Below are 24,195 nucleotides of genomic sequence, written 5' to 3'. Positions count from 1 at the left end.
CCATACTCAGATTCTAGTCAGAATATGAGTCTGATGCTGCTCCATTGGGTTGTGGTTATGAGGCGTGTTTCAACTGAACCAGGAAAGAAAATGCCTCTGCACTCAATTGGATAGACCTACAACCAATCAGAACAACGGAGCGACACATAGTTGTCAACAGAACTCAACTGCACGCACACTGGAAGAAGTAGAAGAAGAAGATGAGTGTAAACGATCTTTGCCGGTGTTGTTAAAAATAATTTAGGGACACACGGAGTACTTACCAACACGATCATCATTTCTGAGAGAAATAGTAAAGGTGAATGCATATACGAACAAGTTCTCCGTTTAGGATTAGAATGAATTCAACCCAAGCGCTCTTTGGTGACGTGGATGATTACGCTACTGTTGATCATCTGACCATCATTGTATAAAGCCCGCCCTGACAATTTGATTGGTCCGAACAGCTCTGGTTCGAGCATAGTTGCTCCACAAGCGGATCAAGTCCAGAGCGAACTTCCCGACCTCAAAGGTTGTGGGCGGGGATAAGTTCGGCTGGCATTCAGACTAATTGATAGCAGGATGGATCCATGCTTTCATGTTTTTTACGCCAAATTCTGACCCGGCCATCTGCATGTCACAGCAGAAATCGACTCATCAGACCAGGCGAGGCAACATTTCTCCAATCTTCTATTGTCCAATTTTGGTGAGCCAGTGTAAATTGTTGTCTCCGTTTCCTGTTCTCAGCTGACAGGAGTAGCACCGGTGTGTCTTCTGCTGCTGTAGCCCGGCTGCTTCAAGGTTCAACGTGTTGTGCGTTCAGAGATGCTCTTCTGCAGACCTCGATTGTAACAAATAGTTATTTGAGTTACTGATGCCTTTCCATCAGTCTCTGGTCCAGCTCTGACCCGTTGTTGAAAATCACGAGTTTCCACGTTGTATTTACAAGTTTTACAAGCATGTGAAGCCTTTTTACAGTTCAGAATTGTTACGGTAATTGCGACATGACGTAAACGCGCCTTGACCTTTAGATATTTGCATTAAAAAGCAGTTGAACCGGTGTACCTAATAAAGTGGCTGTTGAGTGTGTGTGTGTGTGTATATATATATATATAAAATGTAAAATCAGAGTTACATAAATATTTACCAACATATAATTACAATCCTGTACTGTATATATACAGTATATACTTTTGAACAGTAGTGTATAACCATGACCACATAACATTTATCTTTCTCTCTCTACATCTTTCACCCCATTCCATTTCTTGTCTTGTTAGATTTCTTGGGCAGGACAGAGATTCGGCTGGCCGACATCAAGAAGGACCAGGGCTCGAAGGGCCCCATCACCAAGCGTCTGCTTTTACACGAAGTCCCCACGGGAGAGATTGTGGTGCGACTGGACCTTCAGCTCTTTGACGAACCCTGACCCACGTTGTATGACCTGACCATTCGACCCCCAGATTCCATATCCGCTACTCCTCCGTGGTGAAAGCCCACCAGCCTAATGTGACAATCCCACTCCACCCAGCATCATGAATCCCAGAGTGTGAATGTGTGTATTTGCACAAGCATCTGTGAGTCTGCAAAAATGCTGTAAGAGTCTTATTCAGTGATCCCGATCGGATTTTTATTGTCCTAGGTACCGCTTCAAGACAAGTCAAGTGTGTGAGTGAAAATGAAGGATGCACTGTAGAGTAATGATGTGAAGGATGTCTCAGGATGCTGTAAGTCTGAAAGAATCAAACATACAGTGGTTGTTTAACGCTCTAATGACCCGGGAACAGTAGTGCCATTCGACGCAATATTCATTCTAGAATACACAGAATCGTTACAAATGATGTGCCATTTTAGTGAAAGTCTCATTATGGGTGAACCTCATGGATCTCTTATTAACATAGTTAAAAAAAAATCTAATTCTTATAACTGTAAAGCAAAAAAATAGTGATATTATTTAAATAAATACATTTTTTAATGCAAAACTATTAGGGTTTTTGGGACGACCTGGATATGTTTTTGTGAGATTTCACAATTATAGTCTTTTTATTCAATTTTTTCAGTCATTAACACTAAAAACTAAGACCAGGCTTTGTTGGCAAACCTTTCTAGTGTCAACCGGCTCATTTATTTTATTTATTTATATATCTGTTTTTACTGAAAGATACTGGTGACAGTTCAACAACTGAATGTACTCGATATGTTTGTTTTTGAGGGTCCATTAAACGTGAGCATGTTCAGGAAAATGTGCAGCTAGTCTCGGGAAGATAAAGCCACAAACGCTCCATGGAAATTGTTATATATGTTTTTCAGCTTCTTTTGTCATGTAACTTTTATTTATTTATGTTTTTGAGAATGGGACACATCTCATTGAAATATAGCAGGTCTGAAGGGATTTACTTGTAAAAGAACATGTCAAATCTCTCTGAAAAACCCGGTGAAAATATGTGGGGGCTGCATGACTTTTGATTTTAGCAATAATTCAACCTGATTTTCTTCAATTCTCCCCTGATGTTCTTAGTTTTAATGTGGTACATCACAAAGTAAACTATTTAATATATAGTACTGTATTTAAGTTCAAAACTGCATTAATAATGAGATCAGTTTGTTTTTGATTTATGTATGTCGATTTTTTTTCTTTTTTCTTTTTTATCCTTGTGCTGTTGTTAGGCATTAATGATCAACACTGTAGGTTTTGTCTATATTTTGTAAAAATGAGAGATGTCAGTTCATATTTTGTTTCATTGTGTTCTTACTTGCTTTTTTGTTGTTTATTTGCAAAAAAAAAATGGGATACAGTGCTAAAAGTTTGGAAGGTTATGTTAAAACAATCCTAAATGAACCAGAGAGCTAAAGGGATCAATAATCAACCATATCTGCTGCAAATGTCCTCAGTTCTTCATATAGAGCCCTCTTTACATAGATGATGAATTGTGTTGAATTTGTGTGGGTCTTATTTGCTCGCCCTCAATTATTACACTACTGAGCCTGAGAAAGGTGCTCTTTCCTTTTGGACTGTAACAGGGATTGGTTTTGTTTCCTTTGTGTCTGTATGTGTGTGTGGGTGTGTGTGTGTGTGTTTTCCTGTCTAGATGCAATACACGCATTAATATTCCACTGCTGTGCTAGTGAGATGCCAGAGTGATCAAGGAAAACAGCTATTTGTGGGGCCAGCAAGTTATTCCACTCGGTTTTTCTATGTGTGTGTATGTGCGTATATGTGAGAAAGGGTGACTCTTAGTGCTTTGAATGCTTTCTGCTGGGTCACTTTCCCAACCCTCATCTTGAAGTATATTTTAGACAATGCAAAGGGGTCATGGTCACACATCTTTCCTTTTATCCGCTGTCCCCTCTTCTCTTATCCTCCTGACCTTCCCTCACCTCTTATCACGCACACTGTACAATTCAGACCAGAAGATTTGCCCCCAGCTTCATTATTTTTTAATGAAGTCCCATTGATTGAACCGTAATATATGTGTCTATGTTTAAAACTTTGAATGGAGTATAATATATTACAAATTGAGAAGTAAATATGTTGATGACAGCGTATTGTTATCAATGTAGAAGCAGTGTGTTGTCTTAATGTTGCAAATAAAACTCAATTGGACCAAGGTATTTTATTATGGAGTAGTTTTTTCGTTGCTTAGGCCTACAGTGTTTTACTTTACTATCAAAACGAGCATGCATGATTAGTAAAGAAAAATACTTGATGTCAGCTCCCATATATCAAAGTATTTTACTTTTTAGTAAGGTCTGACTATTTTTTACAATGTGAGAACAGATAAAAGAAAAATGCTTCACAGTAGCACGCGACTTACGTACTGACGCGCAGCACGTTCCTCAGGGGGCGTGTCACGCGATTACGCAACGTCTTTTGCCTCACGAATCAATGTCAACAACAACTTCATAAATGTTATGTATATGTTTTTGTCCTTATGGTACACTAATCCTGCTTTCATTGTCCGTACAACCGTTGTTAAATGAGAGCCTTTGAATTCAATTTTAACGACCATTGAACGACATGTCCTGATTTCGGGTGGACAAGTAAACAAGCGGTGTCTGAAAAACACGGTCGAAGAGTCGAAAGAAAGCAACACTAAAGCCTGAAAGGGTAAAAAAAAAAAAACTGGATTACAAGAAGGCTGTCTTTCGTACTGCTTTATAACGTTACTCTTGGTTAGAGAAAACTCGAGTATTTTGTTTTGCACGTTCACTCATTGTGTAACTGTACTGTTTATTATCTCCACCGTAAAAAGGAGCCATTCACGAGTACACTTCTTAGGGATGTTCGCTATTATGTCCTTCCAGAGAGTTCGTCGTTTGAGGGTTTTGAAGGTACATGTTTATTAGTGACACTCAAGTTGAACGGTTTCTATCTCACAATTGTGGACAGGCGCTTTCCACAGACTAGGGTGCCTTGTTTTCTAATCGGCAAAGGATTAAATGTTTTCCATAAACTATTATATAATAAAATATTTATCTAGCATGAAAACTTAATAGCATGACCCCTCCCCCTTATAGTATTCAGAAATCATTTCTATTGGTATCATGTGATAAATCTAACCAACAAAAAAATCTCAAATTTTTGGAAAGTGCTGAACCTCTCATACAAGAATATATACAGCTTTGCTCAAATGTCAGCTTATGTAAATAATGTCAGCTATATTGCAGAAATCTGTGCTTCAAATTATATGACTTTTGTGTGTCTTTAACTCAGTTCCTTTGGTTGGAAGACTCTTGGATTCGAAGGAAAGTTCCTCCATTGACAACGCTCAGCACCAAAGCAAATAATGTCAAGAAGCCTGTCAGATATACAAGTATAAGTAAGTTATGAGTTTTATTGCACTTCTTTGTTTGACATTTTGTCTTATTTTAGGAACATTACTTTATTGGCAGATTCCTTGAAGAACCTTTAACATTCATGGAACCTTTCCATTGCACAAAAGTATATTTACATTGAAAAAAGGTTCTTCAGATTATTAAAATGTTCTTCGCAAGAAAAATGTTGAGAGCGTATGAAAAACACATGAGTACATATTCCTGGATCAACATCTTTGTTGGTCCTGGAACATTACAATCATCGGATCAGGAGCCTATACCATGAAGCCGGTTTAGCTAGCTAGCCAGATATGTTTAAGCTTAGTTTGTGCCAATCCTGGGTTTTAGGTACCATTAAAGTGGTTTGGCTTTTAGCCGTGTTCATCTCCATAGTAACTTGCGCTCCACGGCTAACCTGCTCCAGGGCAGGTTATGTTCTGGATAAGAGATCTCAAACTGAAATTGGACCAATCAGCTGTGAGCAAAGTGACACACCTCTGATGCAATGAAGTCACTCCCCCTGTTTCTACTCCAAATTAAAGGTCACTACATAGCAAATGATTTTAAAAGACTAAAGTGTCTGGCTTTTAACAATGCTTATTTATAATAATAATACTTTTGAATGATTTAGATATCATTTATGTAATTATACCCTTATATATTTTAGTTAATCAATCATTAATAGGCACTTAGTTCAAATTAATATTAATAGCCTATATAAAGGTCATACAAATAAGCTTTAAAATCAATAAATAAAGCTATAAAAATGACTACATGTGATCTTAAATGTTCAATTCTCTCTATATATCAACTAAACTAACTTCATAACTTTTACTTGCATTGACATTTCAATTACATCAGATATTTATTTAAGTTTTCCTCTTTCATAGACAGCTCTTTTCTTCCTGACTATTTGTTTAAATTCTTAATATTTTTCAATCATGTAATATTCTGCAGAGAAATGAATCTCAGTTTCACTGATCCACAGCGTGTGATTGGCTGTTCACTACTGATGTCACAGCTAAACTCCTAAACTCAGGATCAAAGCCTGAGTTGACAGAGAAAGCTGATGATCAGCATCATGGGACCAACAAAGCCTGAATAGATTGGTTTGGTTTTGTCAACTCAAAACTAATCCTGTAACCCTGAGTTTGTTAAACTACCATCATGGTACAGGCCCCTCATCTGAGGGACAGGTTTAGAGTTTGTGTCAAGTTTATGCTTGCAACCAGTGTTAGGTGCTTTTACATCAGTGTTATTCACCAATCATTTCCCTCTGATTTTAGGGAGAAGTTATGGGTAGGTATAGGGTTGCGGCTACATTTTCAGACAGGAATGTTGTTCCAGGATCATATCTTACTTGGCAAAATCACACAGTTGCTTTGGGCACAGAATTGATACGGGATAAAGTTATATGAGTGTTTCTTTTTCTTCTTGCTTCTGTTACATACATTAATATAATGTTATCTTTACCCTAGAGAAAGCAAAACCAAAAACTATCATTGATATTGCCAGATTACTGCAGCAAAAGACCAAGGAGACCAAAGAGAGGAAACAATCAGTGATCCCTGCCGCTGCATTGAAAGCTGCTACATCAAGTACAACCAAACCGGCTACACCAAATCAATTCAATGAGCAGAGTGATGCCAAAGCAACCCTTGTTTCCAATGCAAAAGTTCACACTTCTACCAGCACCCTTCCAGCAAACATTAGCGTGGAAGGTCCTTCAGAATCTGTGGATACTAAACCAGTTCAGCACATTATAGATGTAGAAGCAGGTCTGAATGCGGCCTCCAAACTGCATGTAGCAGCGAGCAGAACTTTCGGTCAAACCGCACCTGACACTGCCATAATAGATTCTGCTGTGGATTTTACATATTCAAAAGGTGTTGACCAAATTGCTGTGGGAGGTCTGCATAATAAGACATACACTGAAATTTCAAATGCAAAAGATGCAGCACCCAAAGCTGTTGACACAGGTGTAGAGTCGCCCGCTAGTAATGCTCCACAAGAGCCTTCATCTGAAGAAGAAGTTTCTGAGCTGTCTTCAACAAACACCAAAGACGTCATTCCGTCTTCTGAGGATGTTTGTTCTGCCTTTACTCCAGAAGTAGTTGTTAGTGATGAAATAGTTAATATGCCTGAAGTTATGGTGGCCTCCAAAGTTATGGCTACTCCTGAAGTTTCATCTGCACATTGGGACGATCACCTAGAAGAGTCATTCACTGCTTCAGAAGTTGTTACAGTGACCAATGCATCAACGTTTGTGAACACTGCACAAGCACCGTGCTCTTCACAACCTCAGTCTACTCAATCTCAAGACTTTATAGCTCCCAATTGTTCTTCAAATGTCAGTGCAGACAAAACACCTCCTAGCCAAGAGATCATCAATCAGGCATTTGGCTCATTTCCAGTTGGCGCAGCTGAGTCCATAATGGATATTTCCAGTGCTGAAGCTGTGGCAGTTGCCTGTGGTGAAGTTCCATCTCTTTGTGAAGTTTGTCACGAAGAAGCCATTCCGGTCTCGGACACCATCCCAGAAGTTTATTTATTTAAATCCACTGAGGATCTTCCTGTTGTTGAGACCATATCTGCTTCTCTAAGTAAATCAGTAAAGGCGGATGGTGTGTCAGAAATGTCTGGTGATGCTCAAAGCTCCATCAATCTGAAGGAACCAATTGTAGCACAAAGTGACGTTTTAGAGGAAGAGATGCAGAAAGAAGCATTTGAAGAGTTCCCTGAGGGTATGTCATCCTTCCTGCATTCAATGCCTACATAAATCCATATTTTCCAAAAAATGTGAATATTTCCGTTTTTTTGCAACCTCCCCATTTTTTGTGGACAGTTATTTGTGGGAAAGCACTCTAATTTATTGCAAATGTTATATTCTCATAAAGTTAAGATTCTCAAGCTCCATAGACAGATGCAATTTTCATAAATGCGTCATTTTATGCAATTGATTGATGGAAAACATTTACTTGCATCATTACTTAGATTTTGAAGTGCAACACAGACTCATTAGCTTTCATTTTTGTATTTTAAAGTGCCCCTATTCTGCAATTTTAAAGGTCTCCTAACAACAGGTTTACATGCATCAAAGGTCAAAAAAACACTTTAATTTTCTCATATATACACATCACCACAATTTCACCACAAGATTTCTCAAATGACTCGTCGGATGAATCAGTCTCTCTAAATCCCTTCTTTTTCCGCGAGCTACTCTGCTCTGATTGGCCAGATAGCCCAGTCTGTTGTGATTGGTCAACCACTTACAGCGCTTGTCAGAGGCATAAACTGTAAAAAAAATATGGACGTAAATATTGAAGCGTAAAGTAGGGTCGAGCTGGCCGTTGCCATCTTGGCAGCGCGTCACTCCCCGATAACAGAAAATGGGCAAAGAGGCGGGACAAGGGCGGAGCTAAGGTGACACGATGGCTAACAGACAGCAGACAAACGGCAATCCACCTGTCACTCAAAGTGGCCACGCCCTTAATTATGCAGGACTTAAAGGCTTCATATAATGTAAACGAATGAGTTATAAAAAAAATTCACCCCCCTCACAGTTGTCATGAAGGGCAAAATTAGCCGTATAGACCAAAACCACAATTTGTGCCAGGCTGTAAATGTGCTTTTCTGCTATGGCTTTTTAACATGGGGCTCAATGAGATTCTGCTCCCTTCTGGAGCCTAGTGGCCAGTCGATGAATTGCAGTTTAAGTCACTTCCGTATTGGCTTCCGGGAGGTTGCCGCTTGGTCAGAAGCTAAACTCCCATCACAAGTCTGATGATGAAACATTGGAAGAACTAGTTATTCAACCCACACCTCCATCGCAAGGACGACTTGAGCTGGACATTTCTCAGTGATGCGCTACTCATTTTGAGGTTTATTATGAGATGTTGCAACTGTAATTCCTCACCATCAGCATTAACAAGTGCACGTCCATCAACAAACCAATGTGTATATTTCTAATTTATTGCGGTGCACATGAGGGAACTGTATCGAGCACTAACGTGAATGACAGATATAACAAAGTTTGCAAAACAAATTTCTCCATCCTTTACTCAAAGTAGTAAGAACAACAGATGATCTGCATTAATAGACACACTATAGGTAATAGTGGTCCACAGCTGATTTTCAGTAGTATTTCAGTAAAACCGTAATAACGTGAGTTAGCCGGAAGCTTGCACAACACAAAACTACTTATTTTGAACACCCGGTAAAAAAAATATACATCAATAATTAATCATACTTAGAGGTTGTGATTCTGAGGAGCAAGCTGGTCCATATAAACTGAGTACTGACCCATCTTTCAAGAGCAAGTGTTTTGCGAATCACCCGTTGAACTCCGAGATTTGAGAAGCAGTCGTCAGTAAAATGACGTTTTTGAAGGCTGGTCAAGTTGTTCACAATATAGACGGCATTAGGCAAATGTATTTTCTAGTGATGTAGAACCATAATGCAGATTACAGACGACTCGTTCTGGCGGTTCAGAGTTCTTTCTTTTGGGAGACCATAACTTTATTTATCATGCACTTTCGACTTTCACAAACAGCTATATTTTACGTTTACGGAAAAAAACGTAATTGGGGCACTTTAATGTTTATGTTTGTACCTTGTGCTTAATCCATATGCAGTTTTTATTATCATTTACTAAAATCCATTTATTTTAGTATTTTCTGAAAACACAAGTTCATGCACCGTTTTTGTCATTGTGTTTTTTTTAGAATATGGAATGTTTACTTAGTGGGATACATCTGGGATGCTAGCATTAGAAGACCCCCCCCCCCCCCCTAAAATAAACAAAAAGACCTGCCATGCCACCAACACAAGCAGAAGATTTCAATCTGAGTTGCTGTAACAACAAAGTGAACGTTTATATGTGTACAGCTTCCATAAACATTTTCCCATAACTCAAATATTTGCTTACGTTGACGTCTGTATTGAATCCGCATGGGTTTCTGTGGTTAAAGTCACACAACTGTGGAGGCTTTGTTGTCTTTTGAGCTATTCTGATCTTTACCACAAGAGGGTGGACTGATCTCTGTCTCTTGACATTATTTATTAAGGATTTTTTCTTTTCTTTTTTGCTTGTTTGTGTTTTATGATGCAAAGACTTTTATTTTGACAAGTTACTTAAAATGTATTAGTGGGTGTATATATTTGTATTCAAACAAAATGCAGTTTGAATTTTACCATCAAAGTCAGAAAGCGCATGTCATTAAAGCATTCTGGTTCAAATTGATATTTTAGAATTATTGTATGTTCATGTGAAACAAAAACAGCGATTTTTCTCTCATCTGCAGCACAGCTGGATCCAATAAAGCGACTCTTTCTCGACAAGATACGGGAATACTCCACAAAGAGCCAGTATGAAAAACGTTCCATAAATCAAATAACATTAAAACATTCCGTTCATTCCAACATAGGCTATATATAGATATACTTCTCACATCATTTTGAATAATGCATTTTCCTCATGTAACCTGGTTTGTGTTGTCCTGTAGAGCCTCTGGTGGCCTTGTAGATGTTGGACCAGAATATGAGAAAGTTTTCACTGAAGAACTAACCAAACTCCAGAGACTCTATGGGGGTGGAGACTTAAGCAAGTTCCCAGAATTTAAGTTCTCTGGTGGGTATATTTCTGCATTTGTGTGTTTAGAATGAATATTAAAGTTCATATGATCCCAGAAACTGTTTTTTTATTATCTTTTTTCCCCCCCTCAGAGCCTGTACTAGATGAAAGCAGCTCAAAATAAAAAGCACAGCATGGCATTGCCATAGAAAATATATCATTCATAATGTATTTTAAAAGGCACTAGTATTTGAATGAAATCAGTTGCAGTAAAAAAAAAAAAAAGAAACAAGAAAGGAAAACGCAAAAAAAAAATAAAGTTGTTTGAGCATTGACATTTCCGACTGTGCTTCATTTAATGAAACGCTCCGAATGACTATTTAAAATGACCACGCACCGTGCAAAATATATATTTTATAATATAGCCTGCATGTTACATTGTCCCCACAGAAGTCTCCAGGGGGCGAGCACTTTTCCCTAAACCGTAATATCTCCTCCCACCTCATAAATATTCATGAGCAAAGTTGCCTGCGTGCCGTTACGCTGTGACGACATGGAAGAACTGCGGGTCCCGATTGCTGCAGCCGCTTGTCATTGTGACGAAGATTGGCACTAAGGTAAGCTGTCACTCAAAATCTTCTTTTCCGACTCCCTATCAATCAGGCGATCTGGGCCGCACACTAAAAATGCACTCGGCACATAAGATCGAGCTTCCGTGGGAGGCGCGCGGTCAGGATGGTTTTAGCCTGAAATCAGATGTTTGGACGGCGGTTTCGGGGGAGATTTTCTGGCTCGACACAGTCAAGGCCCAGCTCTTTTTTTTTTTATGATCTTTTGTAGAAGTGCGAATGGCGGCTGCACTGGTGGGGAGGGATAGCCCGACGTCCCTTAGATTGATTGATAGGCGATTATGGGCAGGCTTTTTATTATATTTAAAGAGACAGAGACGATAAATGTATAAGTCGGCAGAAACTCAAGAAAGCTGATGTTTTTTATTATGACGTCGGTTATGTAATATAATGGTGTATTGGTAGCGCCAGCGGTTCTTATGGGTGTATATCGCTTCGCATAAAACGTTACATGGATATGAATATAGGCAGAGGCTCAGTGCAAACATGGCGCCTACAGTAATAGAGAGGATGAGATACAGTCATCTGTGGCTGAAGAAAAAGACGAAGATATGAAGACCACATTACGAGAAATGAATCATCCCGGAACGTTAATGAGCAAACCGGTTATGTTTTTTTTTTTTTTTTTAAATGAAGATGTTCTCAGTTTTAACCCAGGTCAAAGTCAATCACTCGTTGAAATCGTATTGCAGTGCAGATGCAGATATTTAACGATGTAACTATTTATATCTCGATTTTGTATTCGTCTGATCGCAAAGACCACTGCAGATGCTTATCCAGTTCAGCACACACGTTTATTTTGAAGCTCATGAATGTTATTAAATAAAACAATACTTTTTGACTCGGTTTCGTCACTTATATTCAGCGCATAAACTTTTGATTCACAGAAAATGCAATAAAAACTCATTTTTAACGGTTGATGCGATATATAAATGTGTTTTAAATAATATATGGTTTTACACACACACATATAATTTAATAATAGCATGTGCGAAATTTGTTGAAATTAAATAGTTATTTTTTTTATTAACGCAACGCTTTTTATTATCATCATTAAAACATTTGAAAAGACAAAATGCTAATTAATTAAGTTTAAGCTGACAGTAAAAATACCGTTATTTGTCTTATACCGTTATATGTCCGCGATAATGTTGCTTTAAATATTGGCATGGCCTTTTACATGTGTATCAAACACTACATGACCCTTATGCAAGTAACGCGAAAGGTCTTGAAAATGAATATGAATTGTGTGTCATACACCTACAGATAAGATCTTAGTCGATGCTTATAGCAGCATTTTATTCATTGTCCACTATATAGTCAAGAGTGGCAGGTTGTAATGCTGTTTGGTTGTTCTTCCACATAAATGTTTCTCTCTTTGTTGTGGCAGTGGTGCTACAGATCAGCTTTATAGAATGCCCAAGCATTGTCCACGGCAACAGTAACTATGATGACATCCCCATCAGTGTCCATGGAGGATTACCAAGAGGCTGAACAGGTTTGTGTTGCCAGAGAGCCAGTAGCTCTTTACACAGCCAATGGAATACTGGTTTTGTTTTGTGTGAATGTGTTTAATTGACCTTTTAAAGGAGTAGTTCACCCAAAAATGACCCCTAAAAATGTTCTGACCCTCAAGCCATTTTATGTGTATATGACTTTCTTCTTTCAGCCGAACACAATCAGAGTTATATTAAATAATATCCTGGCTCTTCCAAGCGTTATAATGGCATTGAATAGTGCCCGAGGAGTTGAAGAGGTTTTGAAGCCCAAAAATGCGCATCCATCCATCCATCATAAAAGTAATCCATACTGCCCCAGTGGGTTAATACATTCCTTCTGAAGCGAAGCGATGGGTTTTTGTAATAAAATATACATGTCCATAATTAAAACTTTACGTCCTTAAATGGTTTTCGTGAGAGGCGTCAATTTTCACCTAGGTCATATACACCTAGGAAGGCTTGAGGGTGATTAAAATGTCCATTTTTGGGTGAACTATCCCTTTGAATGAAGTGATAAGCAACTTTATATTGCAATAAAAAAAGTCAATAAAAGTTTTGTAGACATGCAAGTCTAACATCTCACACTCTGAGATTGATGTCTTGTGAATTCTGGGACCTTGTGAATGTCTGACCTCTGCGGTATCGGATGGAGAGATAGAGAGACTCGAGACTAACCCGAGATTTTCCAGCAGTCGTGAAATATTTTTAACATCTCCCCCTTTTCAATCAACACTATTGTTGCTCTCCATCACATGCACTCAATCATGTGGGCCTGTCCAACTCTGTAGTACAAAGAAAAAAAACTGTACAAATAGGAAAAGAAACCAACACTGTGTATAATACATTATCATTTTAAAATGTGAATAGATTATTGCACTATAATTATTCAAGATATCTGGATCAGTGTTATTTTAGTAACGTGTCATAGTAATGTATCATTGAGATAGGCTACTATTAGTTTTTATTCCTATTTTAAATTAGTTTTTATGTTTTCATTTAAATTTTAGTTCATTTTTAGTTATTTACGTTGTTTTTGTCATTTTAAATATAAATAATTTATATATATATAGTGTGTGTGTGTGTGTGTGTGTGTATATATATATATATATATATACTGTGTGTGTGTGTGTATATATATATATACTGTGTGTGTGTGTATATATATATATATATATACTGTGTGTGTGTGTATATATATATATATACTGTGTGTGTGTGTGTGTATATATATATATATATATATATATATATATATATATATATATATATATATATATATATATATATATATATATATATATATATATATATATATATATATATATATATATATATATATACTGTGTGTGTATTTGAACACCCTGTTATTTTGCAAGTTCTCCCACTTAGAAATCATGGGGGGGTCTGAAATTGTCATCGTAGGTGCATGTCCACTGCGAGAGACATAATCTAAAAAAAATTTTTCCAGAAATCACAATGTATGATTTTTTAACTATTTATTTGGATGATACAGCTGCAAATAAGTATTTGAACACCTGAGAAAATCGATGTTAATATTTGGTACAGTAGCCTTTGTTTCCAATTACAGAGGTCAAACGTTTCTTGTAGTTTTTCACCAGGTTTGCACACACTGCAGGAGGGATTTTGGCCCACTCCTCCACACAGATCTTCTCTAGATCAGTCAGGTTTCTGGCCTGTCGCTGAGAAACACAGAGTTTGAGCTCCCTCCAAAGATTCTCTATTGGGTTTAGGTCTGGAGACTGGCTAGGCCACGCCAGAACCTTGATATGCTTCTTACAGAGCCACTCCTTGGTTATCCTGGCTGTGTGCTTCGGGTCATTGTCATGTTGGAAGACACAGCCTCGACCCATCTTCAATGCTCTAATTGAGGGAAGGAGGTTGTTCCCCAAAATCTCGCAATACATGGCCCCGGTCATCCTCTCCTTAATACAGTGCAGTCGCCCTGTCCCATGTGCAGAAAAACACCCCCAAAGCATGATGCTACCACCCCCATGCTTCACAGTAGGGATGGTGTTCTTGGGATGGTACTCATTATTCTTCTTCCTCCAAACACGTTTAGTGGAATTAGGACCAAAAAGTTCTATTTTGGTCTCATCTAACCACATGACTTTCTCCCATGACTGGGGTTGTCATTGACCAGCTCCTCCCGTGTAGTTCTGGGCTGATTTCTCACTTTTTTGTGAGAGATTATGTCTCTCGCAGTGGACATGCACCTACGATGACAATTTCAGACCCCTCCATGATTTCTAAGTGGGAGAACTTGCAAAATAGCAGGGTGTTCAAATACTTATTTTCCTCACTGTATATAGTGTGTGTGTAAGTATACATTTTGTGTGTGTGTGTGTGTGTGTGTGTGTGTGTGTATATATATATATATATATATATATATATATATATATATATATATATATATATATATATATATATATATATATATATATATATATATATATATATATATATATATATATATATATATATATATATATATATATATATATATATATATATATATATATATATATATATATATATATATATATACTGTGTGTGTATGTGTTTAAGTATACACTGTGTGTGTATATATAATATATATATATATATATATAATATACTGTGCGTGTATGTATGTAAGTATACACTGTGTGTGTGTGTGTGTGTGTGTGTGTGTGTGTGTATATATATATATATATATGTACTGTTTGTATGTGTGTGTGTGTGTGTGTGTGTGTGTGTGTGTGTGTGTGTGTGTGTGTGTGTGTGTGTGTGTGTGTGTGTGTGTGTGTGTGTGTGTGTGTGTGTGTGTGTGTGTGTGTGTGTATATATATATATACTGTGTGTGTATATGTGTGTGCGTATATATGTATATATATATATATAGTACATCAAGTTAAACTAAATTAAAATGAGAAATGTTGCCTTGACATCTAATTGCAACAAAATATTTTTTAAATGCATTTTTAAAACTTTATTTCAGTTAAGGTTTGTCTTATTTCAAGTAATGGAAAAATGTTTTTAGTTTCAGTTTTCGTTAACTATAATAACCCTGATCTGCATATCTTGCATGTTAAAAGTCAGTCACTCAAGCTAGTTCTCTAATTCCTCTGTTTTTCTGCTAAATAGTCTGAAACTAATGTGAAAAACCATTCCGTTAAATCTGCGTAACCTTTCTAAATCTGACAGACAAAGATAGAGTAGTCTGAGATTTGAGAGAGAAGCGTCTTTGTTAAAATGAGTTTTTGTTACATGATTTTTAAACCCCATGTCGACCCTTAGGGTCTCGTCGGCTCTGAGCTCTGCTCTGTGACTGAGAGGCTGTGTTTCTCAGAGCAGCCCACACACGGACGTTACCGCCCGCAGACATGCCAGCTGACATTGCTAACTTCCACATACCTCACACTGTCACATCTTGATTCTCTAGCCAAACCCCCCCTCGCTCCTCTGTCCCGTGCAGATGCAAGTGGGAGAACAGACGGCGGGACAAGTGGAGGAGAGGTTGGAGGAAGAGGAGGAGGAGGAGGACAGAGAGGAAGAGGAGAGCAGCTCTGCACCTTCTGAGCCACAATCTCCTATGGAGGTCTACAAGACGGCCATTTACAGGTAACTTCCTGTTTTTCTTGTGGCATGTTTTTAAAAATTGTACATAAATATCTATTTGTGTTTAAAAGAGCGATGTGTTTGTTGACTGTCAGACACCCCTTGTTCCCCCTGTTGGCCCTGCTCTTTGAGAAATGCGAGCAATCCACTCAGAGCTCAGAGTGCGTGACCTCGGCCAGCTTCGATGTGGATATCGAGAACTTTGTGCGAAACCAGGAGAAAGAAGGCAAAGCATTCTTCAGTGAGGACCCCGATTTGGACAATCTGGTAAGAAGCGTCGTACTGATCAATTATTTATCCAGGTTTCAATATTTAAAATTTAAATAGTGTAAAATATTTACACTACCGTTCAAAAGTTTGGGGTCAGTAAGATATTTTTTTTAATGTTTTTAAAATTAGTCTCTTATGCTCACTAAGGTTACTTTTAAAAAGAAATACAGTAAAATCAGTAATACTGTGAAATATTATTTCAATGTAATATCTGTTTTTTATTTGAATATATTTTAAAATACAACTTGTGATCAAAGCTGAATTTTCAGCATCATTACTCCAGTCTTCAGTGTCACATGATCCTTCAGAAATCATTTATGCCGATTTGCTCAAAAAACTTTATTATTATTATTAATGTTGAAAACAGTTGTGCTGCTTAATATTTGTGTGGAAAATGTGATACATTTCCTCCCCAGGATTCTTTGATGAATAGAAAGTTCAAATGAAATATAAATCTTTTGTTACATTATAAATGTCTTTACTTTTGATCAATTTAATGCATCCTTGTTGAATAAAAGTATTAATTTATTTAATAAAACATACTGTCCCATAACTTTTGAATGGTAGTGTATATTTAGGGATGCATGATATATCAGTAATTGGTCAATATTAAAAATTTTTAATTTCTCAGTCGATATTGGATATTTAAGCATGCATGGTTATTTTCCCTATTTTTACATATTGATAACCTTTGCCGTCAACTAAGACTAACTTTAAGTTCAAAACACTGATCATTTAATAACACAATTAAATCTCAAAATGAATTTCCATTTTTCATGTTATACATTATAATGTGATGTCTAAATGGATTTGTAGCATTTAAAAGTTTTTAGTGCTTTATTATTTATTTATTTTGACAAATGGTATAGAATTTTAATTTCTACCATGATACTAAAATAATTACTGGCTTAAACATTATAAATATTTGTGCTAACTGAATAAAGTTCACACACTTATTTGAGCCCATTGGGATCTACATGATTGGTGAGGATTGAGGAAATAAATATAGAGAATGAAATATCGATTTAAAATGTAAGAATCTCATACAACGTGTATGTTTCTGATGGTGTCTGAACGCTTGCTGAATGTACTGTTCGCTCTCACTGTGCTCAGATGGTGAAGGCCATCCAGGTGTTACGGATTCACCTGCTGGAGCTGGAGAAGGTAAATGACCTGTGTAAAGATTTCTGCAGCCGCTACATCGCCTGCCTCAAGACCAAGATGAACAGCGAGACTCTGCTCAGCGGAGAGCCAGGAAGTCCCTACTCGCCAACACAGACACAGGTACATTCAGAGACACGGTAGAAATCGGTCTCCATCTTCACTCGGAAAATAACCGTTGTGCACATGTTCTCCTCGCAGCCGCCGACCTCGTTCTCTGGAGCCATGAGTTCACAAGGTATTGTAGTGCCAGCGTCGGCTTTACAACAGGGCAACGTTACTGTCACAACTGTAAACCCCACACAGGTGCTAACAGGTTTGTTGATTGTTTTACTCTGCCATGTTTCATTATTAGTCTTTTTTTTGTCTGATTTCTGATGTGCCATCCTACGTTTGGGTTGCAAACTGCGTTTCACGTTCACTTCAATGATGAATACAGTACAAAAATAGCTTAAATGTAATGGCTAAGTTACCACTCTCCTGTATTGGGGTAGAGAATGGCAAAGCTGGATTTTCAGCAGCCATAGCGTTGTTGGTTCCGGAAGTATTTTTCCAATTATTTCTCCCATAGGGATTAAACAAAACAAAAAAAAGTCTTTATTAAAGGGGTCATGAATTGAGAAATCACCTTTTTCTTCAGCTTTTGATATATAAAAGGTCATCGAGATATAAGAATATCCTGTAAGTTTTTGAGCTGAAAACTTCCTTGTTAGTCAAATAAAAGCTTGTTTTGGCTCGTCAAATGAGAGATCTGCGAATTTGCTTCCCTGTGACGTCAGAGAGCAGCGAAAAACCGCTTCAACAGAAGAAGACCAATGCCTAATTCTGTAGCCCCGCCCACCGACTCGCGCATGACATGTAACATAAATAACATAGGCCTACATGGCTCTAAATCGGATTGAGCTACCAAGCAATAAACATGCCATTGAAGATTACAAAATATTGTGCAGAGCCTGGTTGTGGAAGAACACAGTCGCTGCATAAACTTCCGTCGGATTCCAATATTAGGAATGTGGTTGAACTTTATTTTTAATTCATTTCCAATTCACGTTGGCAAGACATTGCATGTTTGTTCGCTTCATTTCACTGCGGATTTTTTTGCAGACAGAATGAGATAAAAAAAATTTTTTGCTGAAAATTATTAGCCTATTACTTATTCATTATGATGTTTTTGAATGTAAAAACACGCAAACGTCATAAGTTGACCTCAGACAACAGTATACAATATATATGCCTACAATGTGTGTGTGTGTGTGTGTGTGTGTGTGTGTGTATATATGTATATTTAAGTATTTTGAGAGTCTGATTCGATTACATCATTCGTAGTGCTTCATGGTGGTGGGCGGAGCTAAAGTGCTTTTAGCTTGTTTCGACTCTCTGATTGGTGGAATCTTCTATACAGCATAATGGGTAATGTAGATTTTCACTACAAATTCCACTGTTAAACACGATTCTTTTTAAAACTAAGTTGAAATAATGCAGGCTGACGGCTTCAACAGAAGCAAATACCATCGATTAACAACCTCCTAGCTCACAATAGGTCTGTCTTTAAAGGTTTATAAGTTATCATTCAAAATCAATTTCCCTATGGAGGAAATTAATGGAGTTTGTATTTCCAGAACCCAACTGTTGCAATCTATTACTCCAGTCTTCAGTGTCACATGATCCTTCAGAAATCATTCATATATGCTGCTTTGGTGCTCAAGAGATATTTCTTATCATTATCAATGTTGAAACTGGTTGTGCTGCTTAAAGTCCTCATGAAATCAAAATCGGTCTTATTTACTTTGTTAGCCCACATTACAGGTCTTAGGGTGAACAATTAATCCGTGCAAGTTAATACACATAAAACAATTGTTTGCCGTGGTAATATTTAATCAAAATCTGAAAAGTAACTTCCGGTCTTGAATGGCGTTCCCTTTCCGATGACGACTATGCGCCGGCTTGGGTTTGAATATCCTTAACCACTCCCCTCCAACCGTTAGTCTGCTATGAGCATGAGATGGAGAGGAGGAGCGCTGAAGTGAAACCCTGCCCCCTATTCAATATTCCGTTTAGCTTGGAAAATACGTCACAGCACTGAAATAAAATCAGTTGCAACTTCCGGTTCACTGGGACTTTAATATTTTTGTGGAAACCGTGATATATTTCTTTCAGGATTATTTGATGAATAGAACATTTGACAGAACAGCATTTATTTGAATTTTTTTGTAACAAATGTATTTTTACTTTAACTTTTGATCAAGTTAATATGTCTTTGCTGATTTAAAGTATTGATTTATGTCATAAAAAATGGTTACACTTTATTTTACAGTGTCTTTGTTACTAGGGCTGTGCGATATTGAAGAAAAATGCGATATCCCTGTTAAATAATGCGATATTCGACATGCGATACAATATTGCTTTAAGTGTGTAAAATCTATTTCTTTCCCCAACTGATATCTTTCACTTAAAGCATAACCGACTGTGTTTACATGAATACTCATCAAGACAGCCATTTTGACACAACTGTGTGTGTATTTGACAGTTCGAGTGTGTAACAAGACACAAAAAAAAGAAAAGAAAAAAAAAAGACTTGTGCGCACGTTTCGGTGTGTGTCAGACAGCAGACATCATGAGACTGCAAGGAGTTGTTTATCGCAAGTTATTGCATTTAATAACTCTTTTTAACTTCAAGCAAGTCACATAAGTAACAGTCGTGTGCTCAGTCTATTCTCCGCTATATGCCTCAACCTAAAACATACACTTTTCACAATGTTGAAGTAGCCTATTAAAATCATTCAGATATCGCGTGCCCTTGCGATATGCATTGCGATATGTACATTTGCGATATTTCGATAATATATTCAACAGCCCTACTTGTTACACACGTTACATGTAGTTACTGTTTGTAACCTTAAACCAAACCAAACCTAATAGTAAGTACATGTAGTTAATTATTATTACTACATACTTAAATGTATAATAACACTGTAACAATGACACCCTGAAATGAAGTGTAACCAAACAATTTTCCTGAGCCTAAACCTTTGAATGCTAGTGTATATTAACACTTTTTATCTTTGTAAATAATTGAATTACTTTAATCTGCTTTTCAATTGAATTTCCTGATTTCTTTCTTGGACTGTTTTCTTCTTCGTTCTCACATTTCATTGTATATGGACTCTGTGAGCGTGTGTTTGTTTTGTCCAGGTGGTACAGTATATCAGCCTGTTACAGTTGTTACTCCACAGGGGCAGGTGGTCACACAGACTCTGTCACCTGGAACAATACGCATCCAGAACTCACAGGTGAGTGATCATCACCAAACACACTCATGTCATGCAGTTATTCTAGTATTCAGAGTTTCTTTGATTGGCTCAAGATGTGCTGATCCAACTATCTATTACAGTATGAATGGTATTAGCATAAACGCACACACCCATGACAGGCGCATTCATTTGCCCACAGCTTCAGTTGCAGCTGAACCAGGATCTGAGCTTTTTCAGTCAGGAGGACAGCTCATCGAAAGCCAAGAGAGGCATCCTGCCCAAACACGCCACCAACGTCATGCGTTCTTGGCTCTTCCAGCACATCGGTGTAAGTAATATTCTTCTGTCCTTCACTGTTTTATAGTGATGGGCCAGTCTAAAAGCCTATTCACAGAAAGAGTGATCGATCACAGATGACACCAAGTCATCGAGTCCTCTCTTTTTTTAACCCCTACAGTATCAAAACAATTATTCACATTCTGACCAAGCAGTAAAATAAAAAAAAGTGCCATCCTACATATTTTTCATACTGAATACACCCTCACATTATGGGAGTAAAATGGGTTGCAAACAGTGTATCATGTTCACGTCAATGATAAATACAGTATAACTAACAGCTCCAGTCGTCACTCTCAGGTATTGGGGTAGTAAAATAATATAGTGTGATTTGCTGAACTGTTAGTAGTAATGATAATAATACATTATTTAAACAAAAAAAAGGTTTATTATTCATAATTAAAATAGTAAATAATAATATGGGCTCTTATGCACACCAAGGCGGCATTAATTTGATCAAAAACAGTAAAATATTACACTTTAAAGCTGCTGTCTGTAACTTTACAAAAATTATATAATGAGAATGTACAACATGAATCCATTTTCCAAACTGTGTTTTTTGTCTTACCCTGAATCATTATGGTACACTTATAATAAATGTTTATATTGGGACTATTTCAGAACGGTCCAGTAGGAACCGCTGCGGAGGAGCACAGTCCCTGCGTGACTCGCCATAGACATAAACAGAGAGAAGTAGCTCCGGCTGCAAGGTTCTTCCGCAAGACGCATGCAGTTCTGTTTATTAACCGCTAGTGCGCAAAAAGTTACGGACTACTGCTTCAAAATAACGATGCCAAAGCTGAATTTTCAGCATCATTACTCCAGTCTTCAGTGTCACGTGATCCTTCGAAAATCATTCTAATATGATCTGATTTGCTGCTCAAGAAATATTTCACATTATTATCAATGTTGAAAACAGTTGTGCTGCTTAATATTTTTTGTAGAAGCCATGATACATTTTTTTCAGGATTATGTGATGAATAGAAAGTTAAAAACAACAGCATTTATTTGAAATAGATTGTTTGTAACAATGTGTGTCTTCACTGTTAATTTTGATAAAATTGAATGCGTCCTCTGCTGAATAAGAGTACTAATTACTCATTTAAAAAAGTCTTACTGACCCTTAACCTTTGAACGCTAATGTATATTTAACGCTATTAGAGCTGCACAATTAATCGTTAAAAGGGACGGCAACCGGAATGATTGGCCCACAGTGCTCTCTAAATGTCTTTATCAAACAAACACAATGATTCATCTCTCATCCACCCGCAATTAATTGGAATGTTATTTTTTATTACTTGGCCCGCCCGATCGGTGGATATAACCGCGAACCGTGCATCACTAACACACGCACACACAAGCCTCACTGCAGAGTCAGACAAATCAAAGTATGATCAAAACTTCCACGATTGTATTTTTCCTTCAAATATCAAGGCAAGAGAGTAAGCAAAGCACTTGGTAGCCCGTCTGGAAAACACATAGCCCCGGGACATTAGGCTTTGCGAGCCCTGGCCCATAGGCTACATGTCCGAGTCTGATCACGAATCGCAGCACAATGAACCAACAACACCTCAAATAAAGGATTCTCCAGCCTGTGACAGCGCGCTAAATTATGTTCATTTAGACACGTACACAGAATCAATAGATATTAAACGGTCTGTAACAATGCAATACTTTCACATATAAAAAATTTTTTTTTACTCACATTAGTGTGTTGCTTCATTCATTCATGTAATCTCATCCTGTCTGCAAATCCAGTCTCTTGTTTACAAACGAATCTGTGGTGAAATGAAGGGAACAAACGCGCAATGTCTTCCCCACGTGAGCTGCATATTCATTAAAAATAAAGTTCACCCATGCATTCATAATATTGGAATCCGAATGAAGCTTATGCGGCATGTTTATTACTTGGAAGCTCGATCCGGTTTAGCTCCAAGTAGGCCTATGTTATTTATCTATAACATGTCAGGCACGAGTCGGTGGACGGGGCTACAGAATCAGGCGTTGTTCTTCTTCTGTTGAGGCGGTGTTTCACCACACTCTGACGTCACAGCTTGGTTGGCGCATTCTGAGATCGATCGTTTGCTGGGCCTGGTGTCAATAAAAGCTTTAATTTGACTAACAAGGACGTTTTCAGCTCGGACACTTAAAGGGTTAGTTCACCCAAAAATGAAAATTCTGTCATTAATTACTTACCCTCATGTCGTTCGACACCCGTAAGACCTTCAATCTTCGGAACAGAAATGAAGATATTTTAGTTGAAATCTGATGGCTCTGAAAGGCCTCCATTGGCACAATGTACTTTACACTCTCAAGACCCTTAAAAGGTACTAAAGACGTTGTTACAAAGTCCATCTCACTACAGTGGTTCTACAATAACTTTATGAATCGGCGAGAATAGTTTTTGTGTGCAAAAAAACCCTAAATAACGACTTACATAGTGATGACGATTTCAAAACAAGGCATCATGAAGCTTCGAAGCGTTATGAATCAGTGAGCCGAATCATGATCCAAACTGCTGAAATTTGGCGATTCAAACCGCTGATTCGACTCGCTGATTCATAACGCTTCGAAGCTTCATGATGCCTTGTTTTGAAATCGTCATCACTATGTAAGTCATTATTTTGGGTTTTTTTGCACACAAAAACTATTCTCGCCGATTCATAAAGTTATTTTAGAACCACTGTAGTGAGATGGACTTTGTAACGACGTCTTTAGTACCTTTTAAGGGTCTTGAGAGTGTAAAGTGCATTGTGCCAATGGAGGCCTTTCAGAGCCATCAGATTTCAACTAAAATATCTTCATTTCTGTTCCAAAGATGAACGGAGGTCTTACGGGTGTCGAACGACATGAGGGAAAGTAATTAATGACAGAATTTTCATTTTTGGGTGAACTAACCCTTTAAAGGATATTCTTATATCACGATTACCTTTTATATATCAAAAGCTCAAGGGAAAGTTGATTTCTCAATTCATCACCCCTTTAATTGATTAATATAGCTGAAAACACATTTTAAGTATAATGCTGTTCCCTGAATCTCCTTATACATAATGAAAACGTCACAT

The 24,195-nt window shown here is 37.5% G+C and overlaps 3 protein-coding genes across 16 annotated transcripts in view; all 3 read left to right on the top strand.

Annotated features, from left to right (window-relative positions):
* Positions 1-3,590, top strand: part of itsn1 (intersectin 1 (SH3 domain protein)) — a 64,298-nt gene extending 60,708 nt beyond the window's left edge. For all 9 annotated transcript variants that reach the window (XM_079812992.1, XM_079812988.1, XM_079812991.1 and 6 more), the window contains one exon: positions 1,260-3,590. In XM_079812992.1, coding sequence (XP_079669118.1) covers positions 1,260-1,408 — 149 coding nt within the window. In that variant the 3' untranslated portion in view covers positions 1,409-3,590. The remainder of the gene's footprint in view (positions 1-1,259) is intronic.
* A 235-nt stretch (positions 3,591-3,825) lies between these two features.
* On the top strand, positions 3,826-10,703 carry LOC307123644 (uncharacterized protein). 2 transcript variants are annotated; one of them, XM_079812268.1, is made up of 7 exons: positions 3,846-4,087; positions 4,233-4,311; positions 4,694-4,799; positions 6,273-7,538; positions 10,098-10,161; positions 10,299-10,423; positions 10,519-10,703. In XM_079812268.1, exons 2-7 carry the CDS (start codon positions 4,261-4,263, stop codon positions 10,548-10,550), a joined length of 1,644 nt encoding a protein of 547 aa, XP_079668394.1. In that variant the 5' UTR covers positions 3,846-4,087; positions 4,233-4,260; the 3' UTR covers positions 10,551-10,703. The 2 variants fall into 2 exon arrangements, 1 of the variants encoding a protein (XP_079668394.1); XR_013816183.1 differs by having other exon boundaries at positions 3,826-4,311; positions 10,103-10,161; positions 10,519-10,639.
* Positions 10,704-10,863: 160 nt separating this feature from the next.
* The window catches only part of pknox1.2 (pbx/knotted 1 homeobox 1.2), a 17,388-nt gene continuing 4,056 nt past the window's right edge, over positions 10,864-24,195 (top strand). The window contains exons 1-8 of one of the 5 annotated variants that reach the window (XM_079812271.1): positions 10,864-10,983; positions 12,386-12,493; positions 15,970-16,115; positions 16,208-16,379; positions 17,496-17,666; positions 17,745-17,859; positions 20,736-20,833; positions 20,994-21,122. In XM_079812271.1, coding sequence (XP_079668397.1) covers positions 12,443-12,493; positions 15,970-16,115; positions 16,208-16,379; positions 17,496-17,666; positions 17,745-17,859; positions 20,736-20,833; positions 20,994-21,122 — 882 coding nt within the window. In that variant the 5' untranslated portion in view covers positions 10,864-10,983; positions 12,386-12,442. Of the gene's footprint in view, positions 10,984-11,012; positions 12,494-15,936; positions 16,116-16,207; positions 16,380-17,495; positions 17,667-17,744; positions 17,860-20,735; positions 20,834-20,993; positions 21,123-24,195 lie in introns of those variants that run through there. The other 4 variants (XM_079812269.1, XM_079812273.1, XM_079812272.1 and 1 more) reach the window with 4 other exon arrangements.

The sequence above is a fragment of the Gobio gobio genome, assembly GCF_949357685.1.
Source record: "Gobio gobio genome assembly, chromosome: 3".
NCBI lineage: Eukaryota > Metazoa > Chordata > Actinopteri > Cypriniformes > Gobionidae > Gobio > Gobio gobio.
Note: the sequence above shows the minus strand (reverse complement) of the source record. Positions and strands in the feature narration are given on the sequence as shown.